Raw genomic sequence first — 17,895 nt, forward strand, 5'->3', positions numbered from 1 at the left:
GAGAAGAGGACAGAAGGTCTCTGATCACCAACCTTCACTAAAAAAATGGATCCTACACCTTTTCCAAAGGGACTGAGAATGTCAAGAACACCCTCGACTTCTTTACTGCCTAACAAGCTAAAATTTATCTACTAAAAAGGAAAAGAGAAGAAGCATGCAGTTTGCACACTTTTGTGCAAATCTGGCCCGATTTGCCTAAAATGAAATGGCCTGAAGAAACAATGTCAGTTTATTCCAGCTCGCATCTAAGTATATCTTTGGGAATTATAGTTAAGTTAAAAAACTCAAAAAACAAAATAAAATAAAATAAACAAAGAGCCCAAACCAAAACCAACCTGTCAGCTTTGTTATATAAAGATTTAAGTGTACCTACGCAATTACCTCCTATAACACCACCGGGAAGGTGTGAGTAAGAAAGAGGGTTTATGTCTTACAGGGAAGGCATTTAAAAACCAAGGTTTTGTACAGACTGGCCCCTACAGGCCATTCACCTTGGCAAATGATGTAGCAATAGTGATACATGGCAGTATTTTGAAACATAATTTTTACCAAGACTTTCACAGTCACTTCATTGCTGCACTCAAATGGCACATATACGGATTATATTTTTGATGGCACTGGAATTATGTTAAACACTTTGTTTTGAAGCCGTTTTTACTTTTTTCTTTATTTCTTGAGAAATCCCTGCCTATAATCATAGTCATCTGTAACTATTCAAAACAATACACCCAAAGAGTACCTCGTATCATGTGAAAACTAAGTGAAGAGGAGCTGGAGGGTAAGAGACAGCTTTTAATGGGTTGCACTTGACCAAAGTGGGTTAGACAGCAAGAGAGAGTGGAACAAAAAATTGAACTGGAAGTCAGGAGACTTGTTTTCTACTTTGTCACCAGCCAGTCTGGGCAAGTTTCTTCACCTCTTTGTGTTTTAAGCAGGGGGTAAAACTAGTTATTCCACTTACCTTCACAGGGTTGTTTCAAGGTCAAATGAGATAATAGACGGGCAAAAGCTGTGACATGTCTGAATCACAGCATTTAGTGGGCTGTCAGATTACCCTGGGTATTATACTACACAGAGGAGTGAGTGCACAGGTCAAAGGAAGCAGAAGAGATAGCCACTCCGCTGTTGGGCCTGGGTGAACAGGGGAAAGAGAAATAAATTCAGTGTGGGGTGGTGTGGTGGAGGGGAGGGGTGGGGCTGGTTTTGTGGGAGAGATGAAGTTTTGTGTTTAAAGCAAGAATGGGATAACTCAGTAGGAATGTCCTGCAGGCAAGAGGCTGCAGATGAAAAGAAAGGTCTGGACTAGAGTTTAAAACAATGACAATCTCCAGAGAATTTGTTGAGAGAAAAGAAGGCAACTTGTCTGAGCCAGTTAATGGAAGGTGGGGGAAGAAGAAGAGAGAAGGTAGGAGAAAGAAAATATTAACAGAGTGAATGATGATATGGCGGTGCTCCTTCTCCTATAGGAGGAAAGACGGACGTTCAGAACTGTCATGTGATTCACAGAGATGCATGAGAATCAGAACCAAGATTATTCACTTTGAAGAGTGGGAGGATGCTGACGTTTCTGAAAGTGAAGCTGCAGTAGAGCAGTGGAGAGGGAAGCCAGATTTCAAGTGCTTTTAAGTGAAAGAATGGAAGAAGAGAGGGAAGGAACTACAGAACCAAGTTTAGCAGTTGAAAAGGGAGAAAACCAGGAAAACAGAAACAGCACAGGTGGGAAGGTAGAGGAGAGAATGGATAGAAGACATTAGTGATACGTTGAAGTAGAACACTGGGTATAATTGTGCCCTAAACGAGAAGTGACAGAACCACTCCATGTGAGTAACAAAATATGATGACAACTGAATCTTTACCTTGGGTGAAGCCAGTAAAGGTCAAGTATCCACATGTAGCAAAGAGAGTACTGATGAGTACAGAAGCCAAGGTGGACATGTGGATGATGCGGGACCACTTAGCTACTGTGGGGTCTTCCAAAGAACCATAAACTAAGAAGCAGTTATGGTGGCAAATGAATGCTGCAATACAAAAAAGAAAAAAAAGAGCACCATTAAAGCAAGTGTTACTGGATTTCCTTCTCCTTCAGGGCCCACGGTGTCACAGGGCTTCGAAGAAAGAAGAGGTAGATCAGAGTGGTGGGCAGCAGCAAAGCAAGGTTTATTGAGCAACAGCAATGTGAGAGTACAAAACTCCTGAGGACAGCAGGACCCAAGAGGATTGCCATTAGAGTTTCTAAAGCTATAGGGGTTTTTGTGGGCTTGTTGGAGGGCTGTTTTAATCTGATTAACCCTCCCTGCACCTGTCATCCAAGCATTTTTGTCATCTACCTATCACATGGGAAAGGGTGGAGGGCTCCTTCCAGGGTGGTGTAAAATCCTTTTAAGGGTGGTTTCCTCTTAGAGCAGGGGCCCCCTGTCCCTGCCTGTCTGCCTTCCAACTGCCCTTCATCACAAGCACTAAGATTCTCTTTTTTTCTCCAAAAATTCAGAGATGTATGGGACTTTGGAATGCTACTTAACTGAAGTTCAAATACATAAATTTACTAGCTCTGTCAGAAAATAACTTTTTTTTTAACAACTGTAGGAAAGAGAAATTTCACTCATGTTAGACTTATGTGGTCTCTTCCTGTCACTCTTGATACAAACCAGTCCTATCCAACTTTCTCTCCCATTTTCCATTTCCTGGTGGCCTTCCAATCTTAAGGGAAATCTAAACAACACTATATTTTCCGTCCATGGCTTCCTTTCCAATCTGGGATATAACAGAGTAGCTTTAGACATCTGGCCAATTTGTAATACCTTGTGTGCAAGGTTTTGAATAAGCACATAACACTTGCTAGATTTTCAAATTAAAAAACAAGATGACCATAATGAGTTTTCTGCATGAGAAAGAGACTTGTCCAAATTAAATCAAATTTTAGTGATGAGTGAGAAAAGTTTGAGCCTAATTTTATGTTGGCACAAACTAGATCATATGCTGCTAATAGGAAGTAGAAAACTTTGGACATCTGCTCTCCAGACACAAATATGAAACTTTTTCATTATACAGAAGATTCCATATTGAAAAAGGGCCTGTGAAATCATATACTCACCAAATGACATCACGCCAAGAGCCTGAATGGCACTGGGCTTTGCAAATACCCAAGCATCTTCTGTTTTTGGTCTAGAAGATAAATCAGGTAATTTAACGAATGAGCAGACAAATGCAAGCCTAAGCATGTCAGAGAACAAGAAATGGTGTCACAATAAAAACTGAGTATCTTTAAGTCAGAATTAATAAGGGGCCCCCATTAATTTTCTTTAATTATAAATAATTTCCCAGGAACATGCATGTTATGGTTCCCTCCTGTCCTCTAAAATGCATGCTAAATACTTGGGAAGACTTTATTCTTACATATTTAAAATATCCACTGACTACTTAATTTTATGATTTTTTACTCACCGATTTAACAACAAACATTTGTTATGCACTCATCATTGAAGATACTGATTGAGGGAGATAAAAAAATTAACAATGCAATGTTCCTCCTCAGCTAATCAATATGCCCTTCATTCCCCTTTAACTCATTCTCCAGGCTCATCCTACCTCAGGGAAATTCATAGTTGGCACTACAGTTTACTCAAGAGGGTAGACATGAACTAATATTACCTGAGGATATACTTAACTATATTCTGGGAATTATCCTATGATTTCTCAATCTTCACGGTAACACTCAAGTATTATTGTCACTATTTAATACATTAGGAAAATTAAGCTCTGGGTGGTGATAAAACTTGTTAAGCTTCCACAGATAATAAGTGAAGCTGAGATTTGCTGTCCGTCCCAGTATCTCTTTCACAGTGAACTGTCAGTGACCTCAAATTCCCACCTGTGGAAATAGTTCTCAAAGACTTTTTGGAAATATATGCACTTTAAATTATCTGAACATTCTATTTCTTAGTGGAATTAAAACACTTGCCAACCTGTCTACTGGCAAGAGATTGGTCTCCCTGGTTAACGTATCCCTGAATAACGGTGAAGAGTCTAGGTTCTGAGATCAGACAGCCTGTGTTAGTCTTCTGGCCCCTTCCACCTATTAGCTGTGTGATCTTAGGCAAGTTAAAAACCTTTCTGCGCTTCAGTTTTGATATCTATAAAATGAGAGTAATAATAGTAGTACCTAATCCATTGAGTTAATGTGTGAATTAAATGAGATAAAATATGTAAGATTTCTGAAAGAGAGACTTACATATTTTTATGTAATAATAACTGGACACTAATATTATTAGCTCATTATTATTATTATCCATTGTCATTTAATAAAAGTAGACAAAATGGTAAAATATGTCCAGCTTCCATGAAAAGGAAAGGCTTGACTGAAACCCAAAAGAATATATTAAGATAGAGGGGAAAAGGGAAAGAAGGGTCACAGAAAGCATAAAGGCAATAGGTGTAAACCCACCCATTTCATAAGTTTGTTAGTCATTCTCCAAGTAAAACAGACACACAACGAAGTTTCATTTGCTTTGTCAAAGTTAGTGGGATTTATGCATTGTCTTATTACTCCCCCCTTCCCCCCCCCCCCATAGCCATATTCAAAACGCGCAGTTACAGGCACAAAGGAACTATCTCGCCTGCAAGGGAGGCCTCAGGCTGCTCTTAAACTTGTTGTGATTCCCGGTTTTTTGAGTGGGAGCTGCTGCCACCTGCTGCCTCCACTATTCTTACTGCAGTGAACATTAACCGGTAAGAGCACACCTGTCAAATTCCAAGGTTTTATGGAAAACCACACTTTGTCTGCGATGTTTAAAATAAAAAAAAGGATTCAGAAAAGCAAGCAGCACTAAAAACTACAGAAACTTGGCAGATTGTAAGCTTTTTAATATATTTTAAAATATCTACTTTCTCTGTTAGAGTATTTGCACATGATTAATACTCATTTTCCCCTTAAGTACAGATTATAGTGGTGTCCTACTTTTTAACTCATTTATTAGTAATGAAAATGCAGGAGTTTGATTTTCATTTTTCTTCCTCCATTCAAGTTTTTAAACTCTTTCCTGTCCATATGTTGCATTGAATATATTCCAAGATGGAGTATGAACTAGTACATAGAGATAATTTTGAATTTTTTGTGTTCACATTAATGATGCTGATTTTATGATTCATTTGTTTTTTCATTTATTTTACTTTCGAGAGAGAGAGAGAGCACAAGTGACGTGAGGCGGGGGCAAGGGACAGCAGGAGAGGGAGAGAAAATCTTAAGCAGGTTCAATGCCCAGCACAGAGCTTGACTGAGCACTAGATCTCACCACTCCTGAGATCTTGACCTGACTTGAAATCAAGTCATATTTTTAACCAACCGAGCCACCCAGGTACCCCGATGATGCTGATTTTATAAGATAGAAAATAATGAAAAAAGATGCTGCAGATAGGAAAGGATGTGCATCCAAATCTAGGGAAAGGGACATTGAATATGGCTTTCTGATATTTTATAAAAATGCCTGAAATTAGAATTAGTCGCAGAATCAACTAGCGACACACACACATAGACACACACATGCATGCATGTGAAAGAGAGAGAGAGAGAAGAGAGTGTGAGTGTGTATATAAGTTTCTTGACATATTTAGGGATTTCTGGAAACTTGATACCCACAATGATTGAGAAAATGAAGTTATATACTGCTCTGATTTCAGACTACAGATGCAGAAACACAAAATGAAATATCAAATGCAACAAGCAGTGAGTAAGAGAAAGTCATGACGAGGCAGAGTTTTTCAAGTAAATGCAAAGGTTGTTCAATAACAGAAAAATCTATTAATGTTAATCCATCTCATCAACAGATTAACTGAGAAAAAATGCTCATGTGCTTTCAAAATATGTAGAAGAGCCTACAATCTAGTATTTACTTTGAAAAACATGCTAAGCAAGCTATTAATAAAATAGAACTTCTTTAATCTGGTAGGAATATCTCCAAAATCCATAGCAAATGATACATTTTAAAGTGAAAATTTAATGTGCTATGGTGAGTGCTGTGAAGTGTGTAAACCTGGTGATTCACAGACCTGTACCCCTGGGGCTAATAACACATTATATGTTTATAAAAAATAAAAAAAAAATTAATGAATAAAAAAGTAAAGTAAAATAAAAAAGTGAAAATTTAGAAATATTACAATTAAAGGTGGAAACCAGATAAGGATGTTTACTATTACTGCTTCCAGACTATATCACAGGAATACCTAGTTAATGCAATAAAATAAGAAGTGATAAGATACTTAATCATTGGAAATGGATAAATAATTTGAATATAACAGAATTGTATACACAGAAAATTCAGGGGAATTTACTGACAAGCTACTGGAATTAATAAGAGTATTTAGCAAGGTTACTGGATATATGAAATATATGAATATATATGGTCTAGTGAAATATATCACTTGATATATGAAAATCAATAAGGTTGAGGTACATAAATAATAAAGGTGGAAACCAGATAAGGATGTTTACTATCACTGCTTCCAGACTATATCACAGGAATACCTAGTTAATGCAATAAAATAAGAAGTGATAAGATACTTAATCATTGGAAATGGATAAATAATTTGAATATAACAGAATTGTATACACAGAAAATTCAGGGGAATTTACTGACAAGCTACTGGAATTAATAAGAGTATTTAGCAAGGTTACTGGATATACGAAATATATGAATATATATGGTCTAGTGAAATATATCACTTGATACATGAAAATCAATATGGTTGAGGTACATAAATAATAACCAATTAAAATGTTTTTTAAATGGCAGTGGCAATAAAAACACTACATATTTTAAAAGATATGCATAATTGTAATGGCATGATATAATTGTATAGAAAGACAAGTATAAATGAAAAGATATACCATATCCATATTTATGAATAGGAGGACTCAATATCATGTAGATGTCCATTCTCCACCAAATTGATATTTAAAGATTTTATTTATTTATTTGACGGAGAGAGAGATCACAAGCAGGCAGAGAGGCAGGCAGAGAGAGAGGAGGAAGCAGGCTCTCTGTGGAGCAGAGAGCCTGATGCGGGGCTCGATCCCAGGACCCCGAGATCATGACCTGAGCCGAAGGCAGCGGCTTAATCCACTGAGCCACCCAGGCGCCCCCCAAATTGATATTTAAATTCAAAGAATAAAATATGATATTCAAAGAGAAAATATATGTTTTTTAAAAACCCATAAAACAACATAAAAGTAAGGATTGATAAACCTGATAATGTTTGTATAGTAAAATAATCCATATACAAAGTTAAAATATAAAGATAAGCTAAAGACTTGGAAATGAAATTTGTCATGCATAGAAGATACTCCAATAAGCAATGAACAAGACACAATTGACAGAAAAGGAAATGAGAATGGTCAATAATTATGCTATAAGTTGCTCACTTTCCTTTATATCAGGGAAACTCAAATGAAACCCATAAAGACATTTCACAGTTAACTCAACAATAGCTAAGTTGATAAATTGCTGGGAAAGGACAACTTGCAATTATTACGGAGGGAACTATACATTGTAAAACACTTAGGAGAAGAGTTTGATAGTATCTAGTAAAGCTGAAGGTATTCAAAGCTTGCAAGCAAACAATTACAACTCTACATATATATTCTAGGCTAGGAAAGCACACATGTGCACACAAAGATATGGATAAGCATGTTCAGTAGTGCATTGTTTATATTAGCCAAACTTTGGAAACTACCTCAACTTTAAGCAATAGAATTGATAAATCAATCCATAAGTAAAACATGACATAATCATAAATTTGTGTCTTATGTGCAGTTAAAAAGTCATTCAGTGCTAACTGTACCAAAATGGAAATATATGGCATACAATACTAAAGGAAAAATGATGAGTTATAGAAGAGAATGTGCATTTTTTTGCCAGAATAGTTATTTATGTATATTTCACAAACATACTAATCAATACTAGATATTGTTGTCAATACATAAATGCATAGTACAAGTATAAGAGCATAAACAGAAATGATTTAAACCAATTTAAGAATAATAATTACCTCTAGGGAAGGAGAAATGGATTGACCTTTAAATATGATAATCTATTACTGATAAATATTAAAGTAAATGTAGAAAATTATTTCAAACAGATCTGGCCCAATTTCCACTTCCTGAACTTTATATGATTATACAATATTTTCTACATAAAACCTTTCTGGATCCAAACCTAATTTTTAGCCTTAAATTTCCATAAATACTCTACAACTGATACAACATTCTTCCTGCTTTCAAATCTCTTGTTCGATTCATTCAATATTCAACAAATATTTGTTGACCACTACCAATGTAGCAATCACTGTTATAAATCACTGAGGCTACCACAGAAAAAAAGACAAAAGAAAGAAATCAACTATCTTGGAGTATATCCTATATCATCATCTAGAATAGCACCATATAATAGTGCTTTCTGTGATTATGGAAATGTTCTATACCTTTGCCATCCCATATGGTTACTACTAATCACATGTGGCTCTTGAGCCTTGACTTTGAAATGATGGCTAGTGTGACTGAGGAATTAATTTTTTTTTAAAGATTTTATTTATTTATTTGAGAGAGAGAGAGAACGAGCTGTGGGGAGGGGCAAAGGAAGGGAAAGAGAAAAAGAGAGAGAGAGGGAAGCAGACTTCCTGCTGAGAAGGAAGCTGGATGTGGGGCTGGATTCCAGGACTCTGAGATCATGACCTGAGCCAAAGGCAGATGCTTAACTGACTGAGCCACTCAGGCACCTCTAAGGAATTCATTTTTAATTTTATTTAATTTTATGTAATTTAAATAGTCACATGTGACTAGTTACTACTATACTGGGCAATATAGAGCTAGAAGGAATCATATGGATAACTTTTGTTGAGAAACCTAATTCTTTTTTTTTTCTAAATTTTATTTATTTATTTGACAGAGAAAGAGTGAGCAAAAGAGAGAACATGAGTGGGAGGGGAGGGGGGAGAGGGAGAGGAGAAACAGGTCCCCTACCAAGCAGGGGATCAATACCAGGACCCCTGGATCATGACCTGGGCCAAAAGCAGCCACTTAACTGACTGAGCCTCCCAGTCACCCTGGGAAACCTAATTATTTTCTAATGATCTGAAAGAATTAAAGAAATTACCTAAACAGGTTTAATTTTTTCCTATTGTGTAGAGGTACACGGGTGGTTCAGTTAGCTCAGGTCATGATCCTGGGGTCCTGGGATCAAGCCCCATTTGGTGGGCTCCCTGTTCAGTGGGGGGCCTATTTCTCCCTCTCATCCTGTCCCTCCCCCACCACTGTTGTGCTCTCTCACTCTGTCAAATAAATTAATAAAAGCTTAAAAAACCTTTTTTCCTATAGTGCAGCTTATGCTATATATTTCAGTATTGTTTACCACTTGAATTTTCTGAAGGCAAGTAGAAGAATGCAGGAGTTGAGTATAACAATAAACAGAAAAAATACTTTATTAACTTATAAAGAACCATGGATATCGGAGCATCTTCAAAATTAAAAAAAAAAAAGCAAAACAACAATAACAACCACAACAACAAAAAACCCAAAACTGGGAGAAACAAACTGAAATTGTTATTATGAATAGAGACCTGGCAGAAAAGACATAGTACATAATAGTCATAACCGAAATACTATAAAATATGAATCAAATAAATGAAATTTAATTTGTATTAAATAATCAGACTATAGGATGAGTGCTTTTTTTAAATTTAAAGTATAATTCACATTAAATTATCCATAAATGGAATGGCTTTCAAATGATCATTCAAATTCAAACATACTAATTAATATATAACTCTTCTGGAGTATTTATTTTGTACAAAGTGAGGCAAGTTTTCTTCTGAAAAAATCCCCAAATAAGAACTACTCTCCAATTCGTCTTTGTTTTAGATTCTTCTATTGCTACTGTTGAAGTTTATTTCCCTGAGGAACTGAAACCAACTGCATTCACTGGTGTGTGTCTAGAGTTTGCAATGGAAGCCAATAGTTCTGAAATTAGTCCACTGAGGTCAATAGCATCTCTTCAGCAAGTGTTAATGTTACCTGCTGATGAATGAACTAGCTTTTTACCTCTACGTGGTTTCTACCTGCTTCTTTTATTTACTGTGATTATTTGCTGACCACAGACAAACTATGGTTAATATCAGTAAAGGACAACGAAAACAATAATGAACTTAGTTTCCTCTGTGAAGGACAACCTTTCTCACAACTAAGAAAAACCAAATGGGAAAAAGAAAGCTGTAATGGAAAAAACAAAAACAAACATATGAAAAAAACACTCCTTGAGATCAGACAGACTTGGATTTAAATCTTAGTATTATGCTATACTAGCAGAGTACCTTGGGGCAGCTTACTTAATGACAGGGGTCTCAGTTTTCTCTGTTAAATAGAGACAATATTATTAATTCTATTTACATATCTTATATAAGGTTAAATGAGAAAATGAATGAAAGAGTGTATTATATAGTGTACAATCAATGTTGGAGGAGACTTCCTTCTACTCTTTATCCCTGTCCTTATGTTATCATTAAAGTAACAATACATGTCTTAGTCTAGCTGTAAGTACCTGCAAGTACACAAAATGCAAACTTCCTAATGGTATTTATATTCCCTTGGAGAATGAAGGGATCTTGAGGAAGATGAGCTGTTTTACTTAAAATAAATGAATGATTAATCTTGAAAATAGACAGACATGCTACCAAATGGGCAATCATTTGGTTGATACTAATGAAAAAGATGAAATGATTCATTTATTCTTTGGATATTCACAGTAAATATTCAGTATTCTGTCCAACAGACCAATTTTCTGCACAAGTGGGTCTGTTGAATTGGTGCAAACTCTAGCCTCATAAAGCCATTTTCGACAATCTCAGGGTACGGGGAGCTGCTCACCTCATTCCAGGACTTATACCTTAGCTCAGCCCTCAGTCTCCCCAGAACTGTAGCTCTGTGTTGGTAAGATATGCTAGGTGGTGTGGAAACTACTGCCAAGGGAAGATAATTAAATGTTTCAGTAAAAGAGGGCACTCATTACACCTGAAGATATTTGACATCTAATTACCAGATAATATTTTAGACTAATCGCTTAAAAGAAAAAAAGTTTAAAATTACATTTTTACATAAAATTTTATGTAAAATTTTACATTTTACAGCTTCTATCTATACATACATGTAAGCAGGATCACATACACAAATCAAGGGTTCTTATTATTTTTTGTTATATCAATTTTAAATTATAGAAAAGGTTTTATTCTGTCAATATTGCTAAGATGAAAGTTCTTTCTGTATTTTACCACAGAGAAAATTATGGAAGAATATATTTTATCATTGGCATTGATAAAATATAAGTACAGTGACATTTAATTTCATTTCTTAAACACTTAGCACTACCTTCTTAGATATAGCCAGAGGCTACCAACCGCATCAGAAAACTCAAAAAGTTTTACTTTCATCAATTGCTTGGAAGTTCTGCATTTTGTTTTAATAAGGTGAAATAGCCAAACACATATAAAATCTTGAGGCATGCATGTGTGTGTGCATGTGTGTATTTAATAGTCTTTGGAAGCAATAGGAAATATTTTCTCATGATTTTTGCCATACAGAAGACACAGTAACTTTTGCTGAATGCATAAAGGACAGGCAGAAATAATCAATTCCCCATTTTGGGTGCTGAATAAAGAAATACCCAGCAAAAAAAGATAAAGTCTTAGTTTAGTCATTGTTTTTCATAGCTATCTCTTCACGAAGTTTTAAATCAAGTGCCAATACAGATGGTAGTCGTTTTTTCTTTACTTTTCTAATCTCTCAATCCAGTAATAGCATAACAGCAGCTGTAAACTAAGAACTAGATAAGGGGATTGCATAATCCAGTAATTGGATAAATTTTGAAACAGAATTTTCTAATTGTCCTCCACCTGAGTGTATGTATAGTAGGCCTACTTCCATCATGTCACCGTTGCAAGCTTCACACACACACACAAATAAATAATGATAATAATAATAACAACTTCTCTAAGGAGAAGAACATATTTTCAAAAAAAATGTCTGAATTTGTACTTAAATCCTCAGGCAAATTAATCTGTCAAAAGTTAAACTTGGACATCTAAAGAACATGGTGGATGGGCCACATACATTTACTATCTTTCCCTCCTCAGACCTTACTAAAATGATATCAAAGGAACTTAAAATGGAGATATACCCATGGGGGAGGGGATAATGGAAAAGAGATATCAGTGGAAAAGACCTTTGGGAACAGGAAAGCAGATGCTTACATGGTAACTGCAGAGAATGGAAGAAGTAACAAGCACATAGAGGGAGCTCATGATGAAAAAGCTGAAACTCTCCTGTGTGCAAGACTCACAGACAACAAAAAGCTATGTCAGATGCTGGGGAAAATGGAGAAATTAAAGAAAAATTAAAGACATGAGATCCAGGGGATAAGGCACCTAACACAAAAAAAGAGGTAAAAGGAAGCCTAGAATGACATTGGGGCAGGAAACAGAAATCAATCCATTCAGAAAGGAACAAGGAGGTGGAAGACTCTGGGATGGAGGTCTCCAGGAGAAATAATAAAATCTGTAGATAACCTTACATGTTTGAGTATTTGGGGAAGGAGTAACAAAAATGATCAAAATCAAAAGCTAAACTAGGAGAAAATATTTGCAAAAGACACATCTCATGAAATACTCTTATCTAAAATGTACAAGGAACACTTATATAATAATAATAATAATAATAATAATAATAATAATAATAATCTCAATAATAAGAACACAAACAATCCACATAAAAATGGGCCACAGACCTTAACAGACACCTCACCAAAGAATATATACAGGAGGTAAATAAGTGTATGAAAAGATGTACCATATCATATGTCATCAAAGAAATGCAAATTAAAACAATAATGAGATACCACTATGTACTTATCAGAATGGCCAAAATCCAGAACACTAACAACACCAAATGCTGATCACGATGGGGAGTTAAAGAGACTCATTCATTACTGGAGTGAATGCAAAATCATACAGCCACTTTGGAAGACAGTTTGGTGGCCTCTTAAAGAACTAACACCCTCTAACCATACAATCCAGCACTTGCATTACTTGTTATTTACCAAAGGATTAGAAAACTTCTGTTCAGGCAAAAACCTGCACACAATGTTTATAGCAGCTTTATTCACAGTGGCCCTATCTTGGAAGCAACCAAGATGTCCTTCAGTAGGTGAGTAGAGAGACTGTGGTACATCCAATCAAAGGAATATTATTCGGTGCTAAAAAAAAATACTTTTAAGCCATGAAAAGACATGAACAAATCTTAAATGCATATTGCTAATTGAAAGAAGTCACCCTGAAAAGGGTACATGCACACTATATGATTCCAACTATATTTCATTCTGGAAAGGCAAAACCATGGAGACAGAAAATAGATCAGTAGTTGCTTAGGGTTGGAGGTTGGGAGAAGGGTGTGGATAGACAGAGCACAGAGAATTTTTAGGGCAGTGAAGAAAATACTCTGCTTTAATATAATGATGGATACACGACATTATACATTAGTACAAACCCACAGAATGTACAACACTAAAGTGAACTCTGTTATAAACTATAGACCTTGATGATTATGATATACTAATCTGGGCCCATCGATTGCAACCAATGTACCACTTTGAGCGGAGGAGATCTGGATAAGGAGGAGGCTATGCATGTGTGTGAATAGTGAGTGTATAGAAAATCTCTGTGCCTTCCTCTTAAATTTGCTTCAAAACTTCTTCAAAAAAACTCAAAGTCTTCGGGGGAAAAAAAAAAAAGAAAAAGCTAAACTGGACATCCAGGTAAACATGGTTAAAAACAGAATCAAAGGGGCACCTTGGTGGCTCAGTCAAGTATCTGCCTTCTGCTCAAGTCATGATCCCAAGATCTTGCTTCTCCCTCTCCCTCTGCTGCTCCCCCTGCTTGTCCTCTCTCCTCTCTCCCTCTCTCTCAAATAAAAAGATAAAATCTTAAAAAAAAAAAAAACCAAAACACTACAATCAAAAGCAAGTATTCATTCTAGGAGAAAAAAAAAAAATTCCAAAAGAGAAATATAACTACTTTTGAACATGGTGTTTATCTTCACATACTACGGTATGGTCAAAAGGAAAGATAAATTTTTTTAATCTTTTTTTTGTTTGTTTGTTTTGGTACACAAAAAGAAATTAAGATTAGTTGGCTGCAGCTGTGGACATTCTGTACTCATCTTTTCTTTGGATATATTTCTTTTTTTATATGTTCCATATTATTTATGTATTTAGTTAGTTTAGTTTTTTTTTTAAATTTAAATTCAATTAATTAACATATAATAGATTACTTGCGTCCTGGGTACTGGTCTGTGATTCATCAGTCTTATATAATACCCACTGCTCACTACACACACATACCATCCCCAATGTCCATCACTTAGTTACCCCATCCCTCCACCCATCTCCCCGCTAGCAATCAGTTTGTTTCCTAAGATTAAGAGTCTCTTATGGTTTGTCTCCCTCTCTGGTTTCGTCTTGTTTCATTTTTAAAAAGCAAGATAATTTAGGAGAGAGAAATCTTCGTCTACTATATAAGAAAAGCATGAGAATCCAGCAGTAACAGTTAATAAGCATATTATGCAGAAGTGAAGATGTAAATGTCAAAAGACACACTTGAAATAGAAAAGGATTTGGTATGAGGAGTCTCTATTTCATTTAAAGTCATTTATAATATTTGATTTTATAAAAATATGTGAATGTATTCTTTTGGGAAGAAACAAATCCAAATAAAGCAATACCGGGAAGAAGTAGGATCCTATAAAATGTCTTATAAAATTTCAAATAGATCACAGCCACATAACCGAGGTTTACTGTAAGGTTTAAATCATTTAAGGTGCAATGCTTTAAGTGTTTTAATGTATTTTACTATTAACAAAAATAGAGATTGGCTTATAGTGCTTTGCATCCTTGTATGGTAAATTACTTTCAAAAGAATGACTGCTTCCCTTACTCTAAAAAATCCAGTCAGATGCGTAGTTATATTCTTTTCAGAAACCTTTTGTGGGTGTGGAGGTGGATGGGAGTGGGGAGATTTAGGGGAGATAAATTTACTTTGCAAAATTATTTTAGTTTGGATTCTTGGATTCACATTTCATCCTATATTGAAAGGCAAACTCCACCTTATCTCCACAACAGCTCAGTAGTAATAAGGCAAAACAGCAGAAAGCAGGTCCCATCAAATATATCTCCAGTCTTCACATACTTATGAAAACAAGCTTCATGGGGATTGCTTCTGATCCCTAGAACGTCAGACCTCTGATCAGGAGCATCAAACATCTGTTTTTCTGTAGTACTTGCCCAAACTCTTTCGGGCTACACTTGGGCACCTCCTGAGCAGAGCCTACATTTTTCTAAGAGAGACTTACATATTAACCTTTTCAACCAGACATATCCAGGAGTTAAGTGGTCTGGCTGGTACACAAAGGCTCCCATTTCCTGTCACACCAGGAATTACACACAAGCTATTAATGACATATGTAGGTCTGTCCATTTCCCCAGCTGGGCATCAGCTGACAGCTCTCTGCCACCTCTTTGTTCCCAGCTCGGTTTCTTCTGATTCTCTTCTATAAACAATCGTGGTTTATGTGAACATATAAAGCTGTTCAAGAAAGTTCTTAGGAATCACTCGAAACGTCAAAGCTGACTCTTTTTTAAAAAAACAAATTTTATGTAAAGCTAATCTTGAATTAAAATGTACATAAAACATTATGCTGATTTTTTGGGGGCAAAATGTAATTTTGTTTTTTTATATGAATCCTACAAAAAGTTTGCACAACTTGGCACCATAAACATGACAAATACTTCCTGTAACTGTTTCTGTGAGTTGGGGTTAAAAGGCAGAGAATGGATGTGGGGGGGGCACACTTCACTTTTTAATGGAATGAAAATTTGTTAGAATTATGAGTTGTTTTTGGTTCTCTAGTATGTTTATCACAAACTGTTATTAAATTAAAATACAATGTGAATTTCAGATGTGAGTTCCAGATAATTATTTTTCAGTGGGTTCTCCTTGGGTTACACCATTCTTCACCTTACACATTGTTCCTGTACAATCTTCCAGACTCTCCCTAAACTCAACTTGCATTTCCAAAACACTGAATGACTTCTCCTTTGTTTTCTTCCCCATTCCAAGAGTTATTCAAAATTAAGATATAAAAACATTAAACATTTACCATCCCAGACCTGCTTCCTCTCCTAGTTAGCAACTAGGAGTTGTTAAAAGAAGCTAGGGTCCTTCCTCTATGTTTCTATAGCACCATGCTCTTAATTCTATTAAACAGTTTATTGAGGTTACCTTTTATGTGTTTATCTGCCCCACCTCACCCCCAATGAGTTATAAGAGATCTGCAGAAAGGGACTGTGTTATATTGGTCTTCATAGCCCTGGATCCTAAAAAAGGTGATTGACCCAGTAAGCAAATGCTAATTGACTAAACAGACTCTCCCATTTTCTCCCTTTGATGGTGAGTTTTGGACCATCTAACAGTCTGGTTGTTCAAGCTGGACACCTGGGCATCACCTTTATCTTCTTCTTCATTTCTACCAGCCTTGTGCTTATACTGTTCAGTTTTCTTTTGCTGGATGCTTGCTATAGCTTCCTTCCAAGTCTTTGCACTTTCAATCTATCCTCACCTCTGCTGTAAGATGAGTCCATTGATATGGAGACTTGCTCCAGTTGCTCTCCTGCTGAAGAAACAATGCCCCATCGGCTAAAGAATAAATTCAAATCTCCTAGCACTACACATGAAGTTTTCCTTCCTGTTGGTCTCTGCCAACCTGTCTATGATCATTTCTTTGCACAGTCTTGCCAAACTTTCAGCTCAGAATCACCAAAGTCTAATTAGTTCTTAAACACAGAAGTTACAGAGGTGGTGGTGGTGGGAGAATGGGGGTCAGTGGATCAGGAAAGGACCATCTCCAGTAGTTTTTCAAATGAGGCAACATGGAGATATGACTGTCGTTAACACTGTGATAAAATATATATTTGAGGAGTAATGTAAGCAAAATAGAGTTTTTGAGAAAATTCTCAAGGGCAGCACTTTATTTTCATTTGGTATTTCCCCAACCAATGGCAGTATTCCTCCTCACCAAGTCCCTCCCAGTGTTAGAATTTTGAACTGCTTCTGCCAATATATACATCACATGTCTGGGTCTCACACTTCTGCCAGCAATAGATTTCAACCTCTCTCCACTTTCCTTTTTGATCCAACTAATACTCGTACATTTTTTCAAGCAGCAGATCACATATTCGCTTATGTTGAAATATTATTACCTGCCTGCCCAGGTTGGACTAAGGGCCCTTGTTTCCAAGGCACTTTCCCATAAGTCCATGAATTATTATATTGAAATTATCTTCCAAATGTCTATTTTCCCCATCCATAAACTATAGGTATCTAAGGTCAGGGATTGTGTTTTCTTCATCTTCATAGCCTGAATACCTAGATAAGTGACTGGCATCAGCTAGATATTTCATAAATGCTTGTTTGTTTGTTTTTTAAAGATTTTATTTATTTATTTGACAGAGAGAGATCACAAGTAGATAGAGAGGAAGGCAGAGAGGAGAGAGAGGGAAGCAGGCTCCCTGTTGAGCAGAGAGCCTGATGCGGAACTCGATCCCAGGACCCCAAGATCATGACCTGAGCCGAAAGCAGCGGCCCAACCCACTGAGCCACACAGGCGCCCTCATAAATGCTTGTTGACTGAAACAACGGACTATTCTATTTTTGCTCTTTGGTTATGAATCTATATATCACAGACCAGTCTGACTTCTTGCTGGAAATAACAGACAGGTGGCAAAACTCACTATGGCAGCCATTAATAAA

The 17,895-nt window shown here is 36.2% G+C and overlaps 1 protein-coding gene across 2 annotated transcripts in view; it reads right to left on the reverse strand.

Moving 5' to 3' along the window:
- The window catches only part of SLC38A11 (solute carrier family 38 member 11), a 50,058-nt gene that overhangs the window by 13,272 nt on the left and 18,891 nt on the right, over positions 1-17,895 (reverse strand). For both annotated transcript variants that reach the window (XM_046019361.1, XM_046019360.1), the window contains exons 8-9: positions 3,092-3,162; positions 1,857-2,018 (exon numbers count right to left, since the gene is read on the reverse strand). In XM_046019361.1, the coding sequence (XP_045875317.1) occupies positions 1,857-2,018; positions 3,092-3,162 (233 nt within the window). The remainder of the gene's footprint in view (positions 1-1,856; positions 2,019-3,091; positions 3,163-17,895) is intronic.

The sequence above is a fragment of the Meles meles genome, chromosome 9 (assembly GCF_922984935.1).
Source record: "Meles meles chromosome 9, mMelMel3.1 paternal haplotype, whole genome shotgun sequence".
Classification (NCBI taxonomy): domain Eukaryota; kingdom Metazoa; phylum Chordata; class Mammalia; order Carnivora; family Mustelidae; genus Meles; species Meles meles.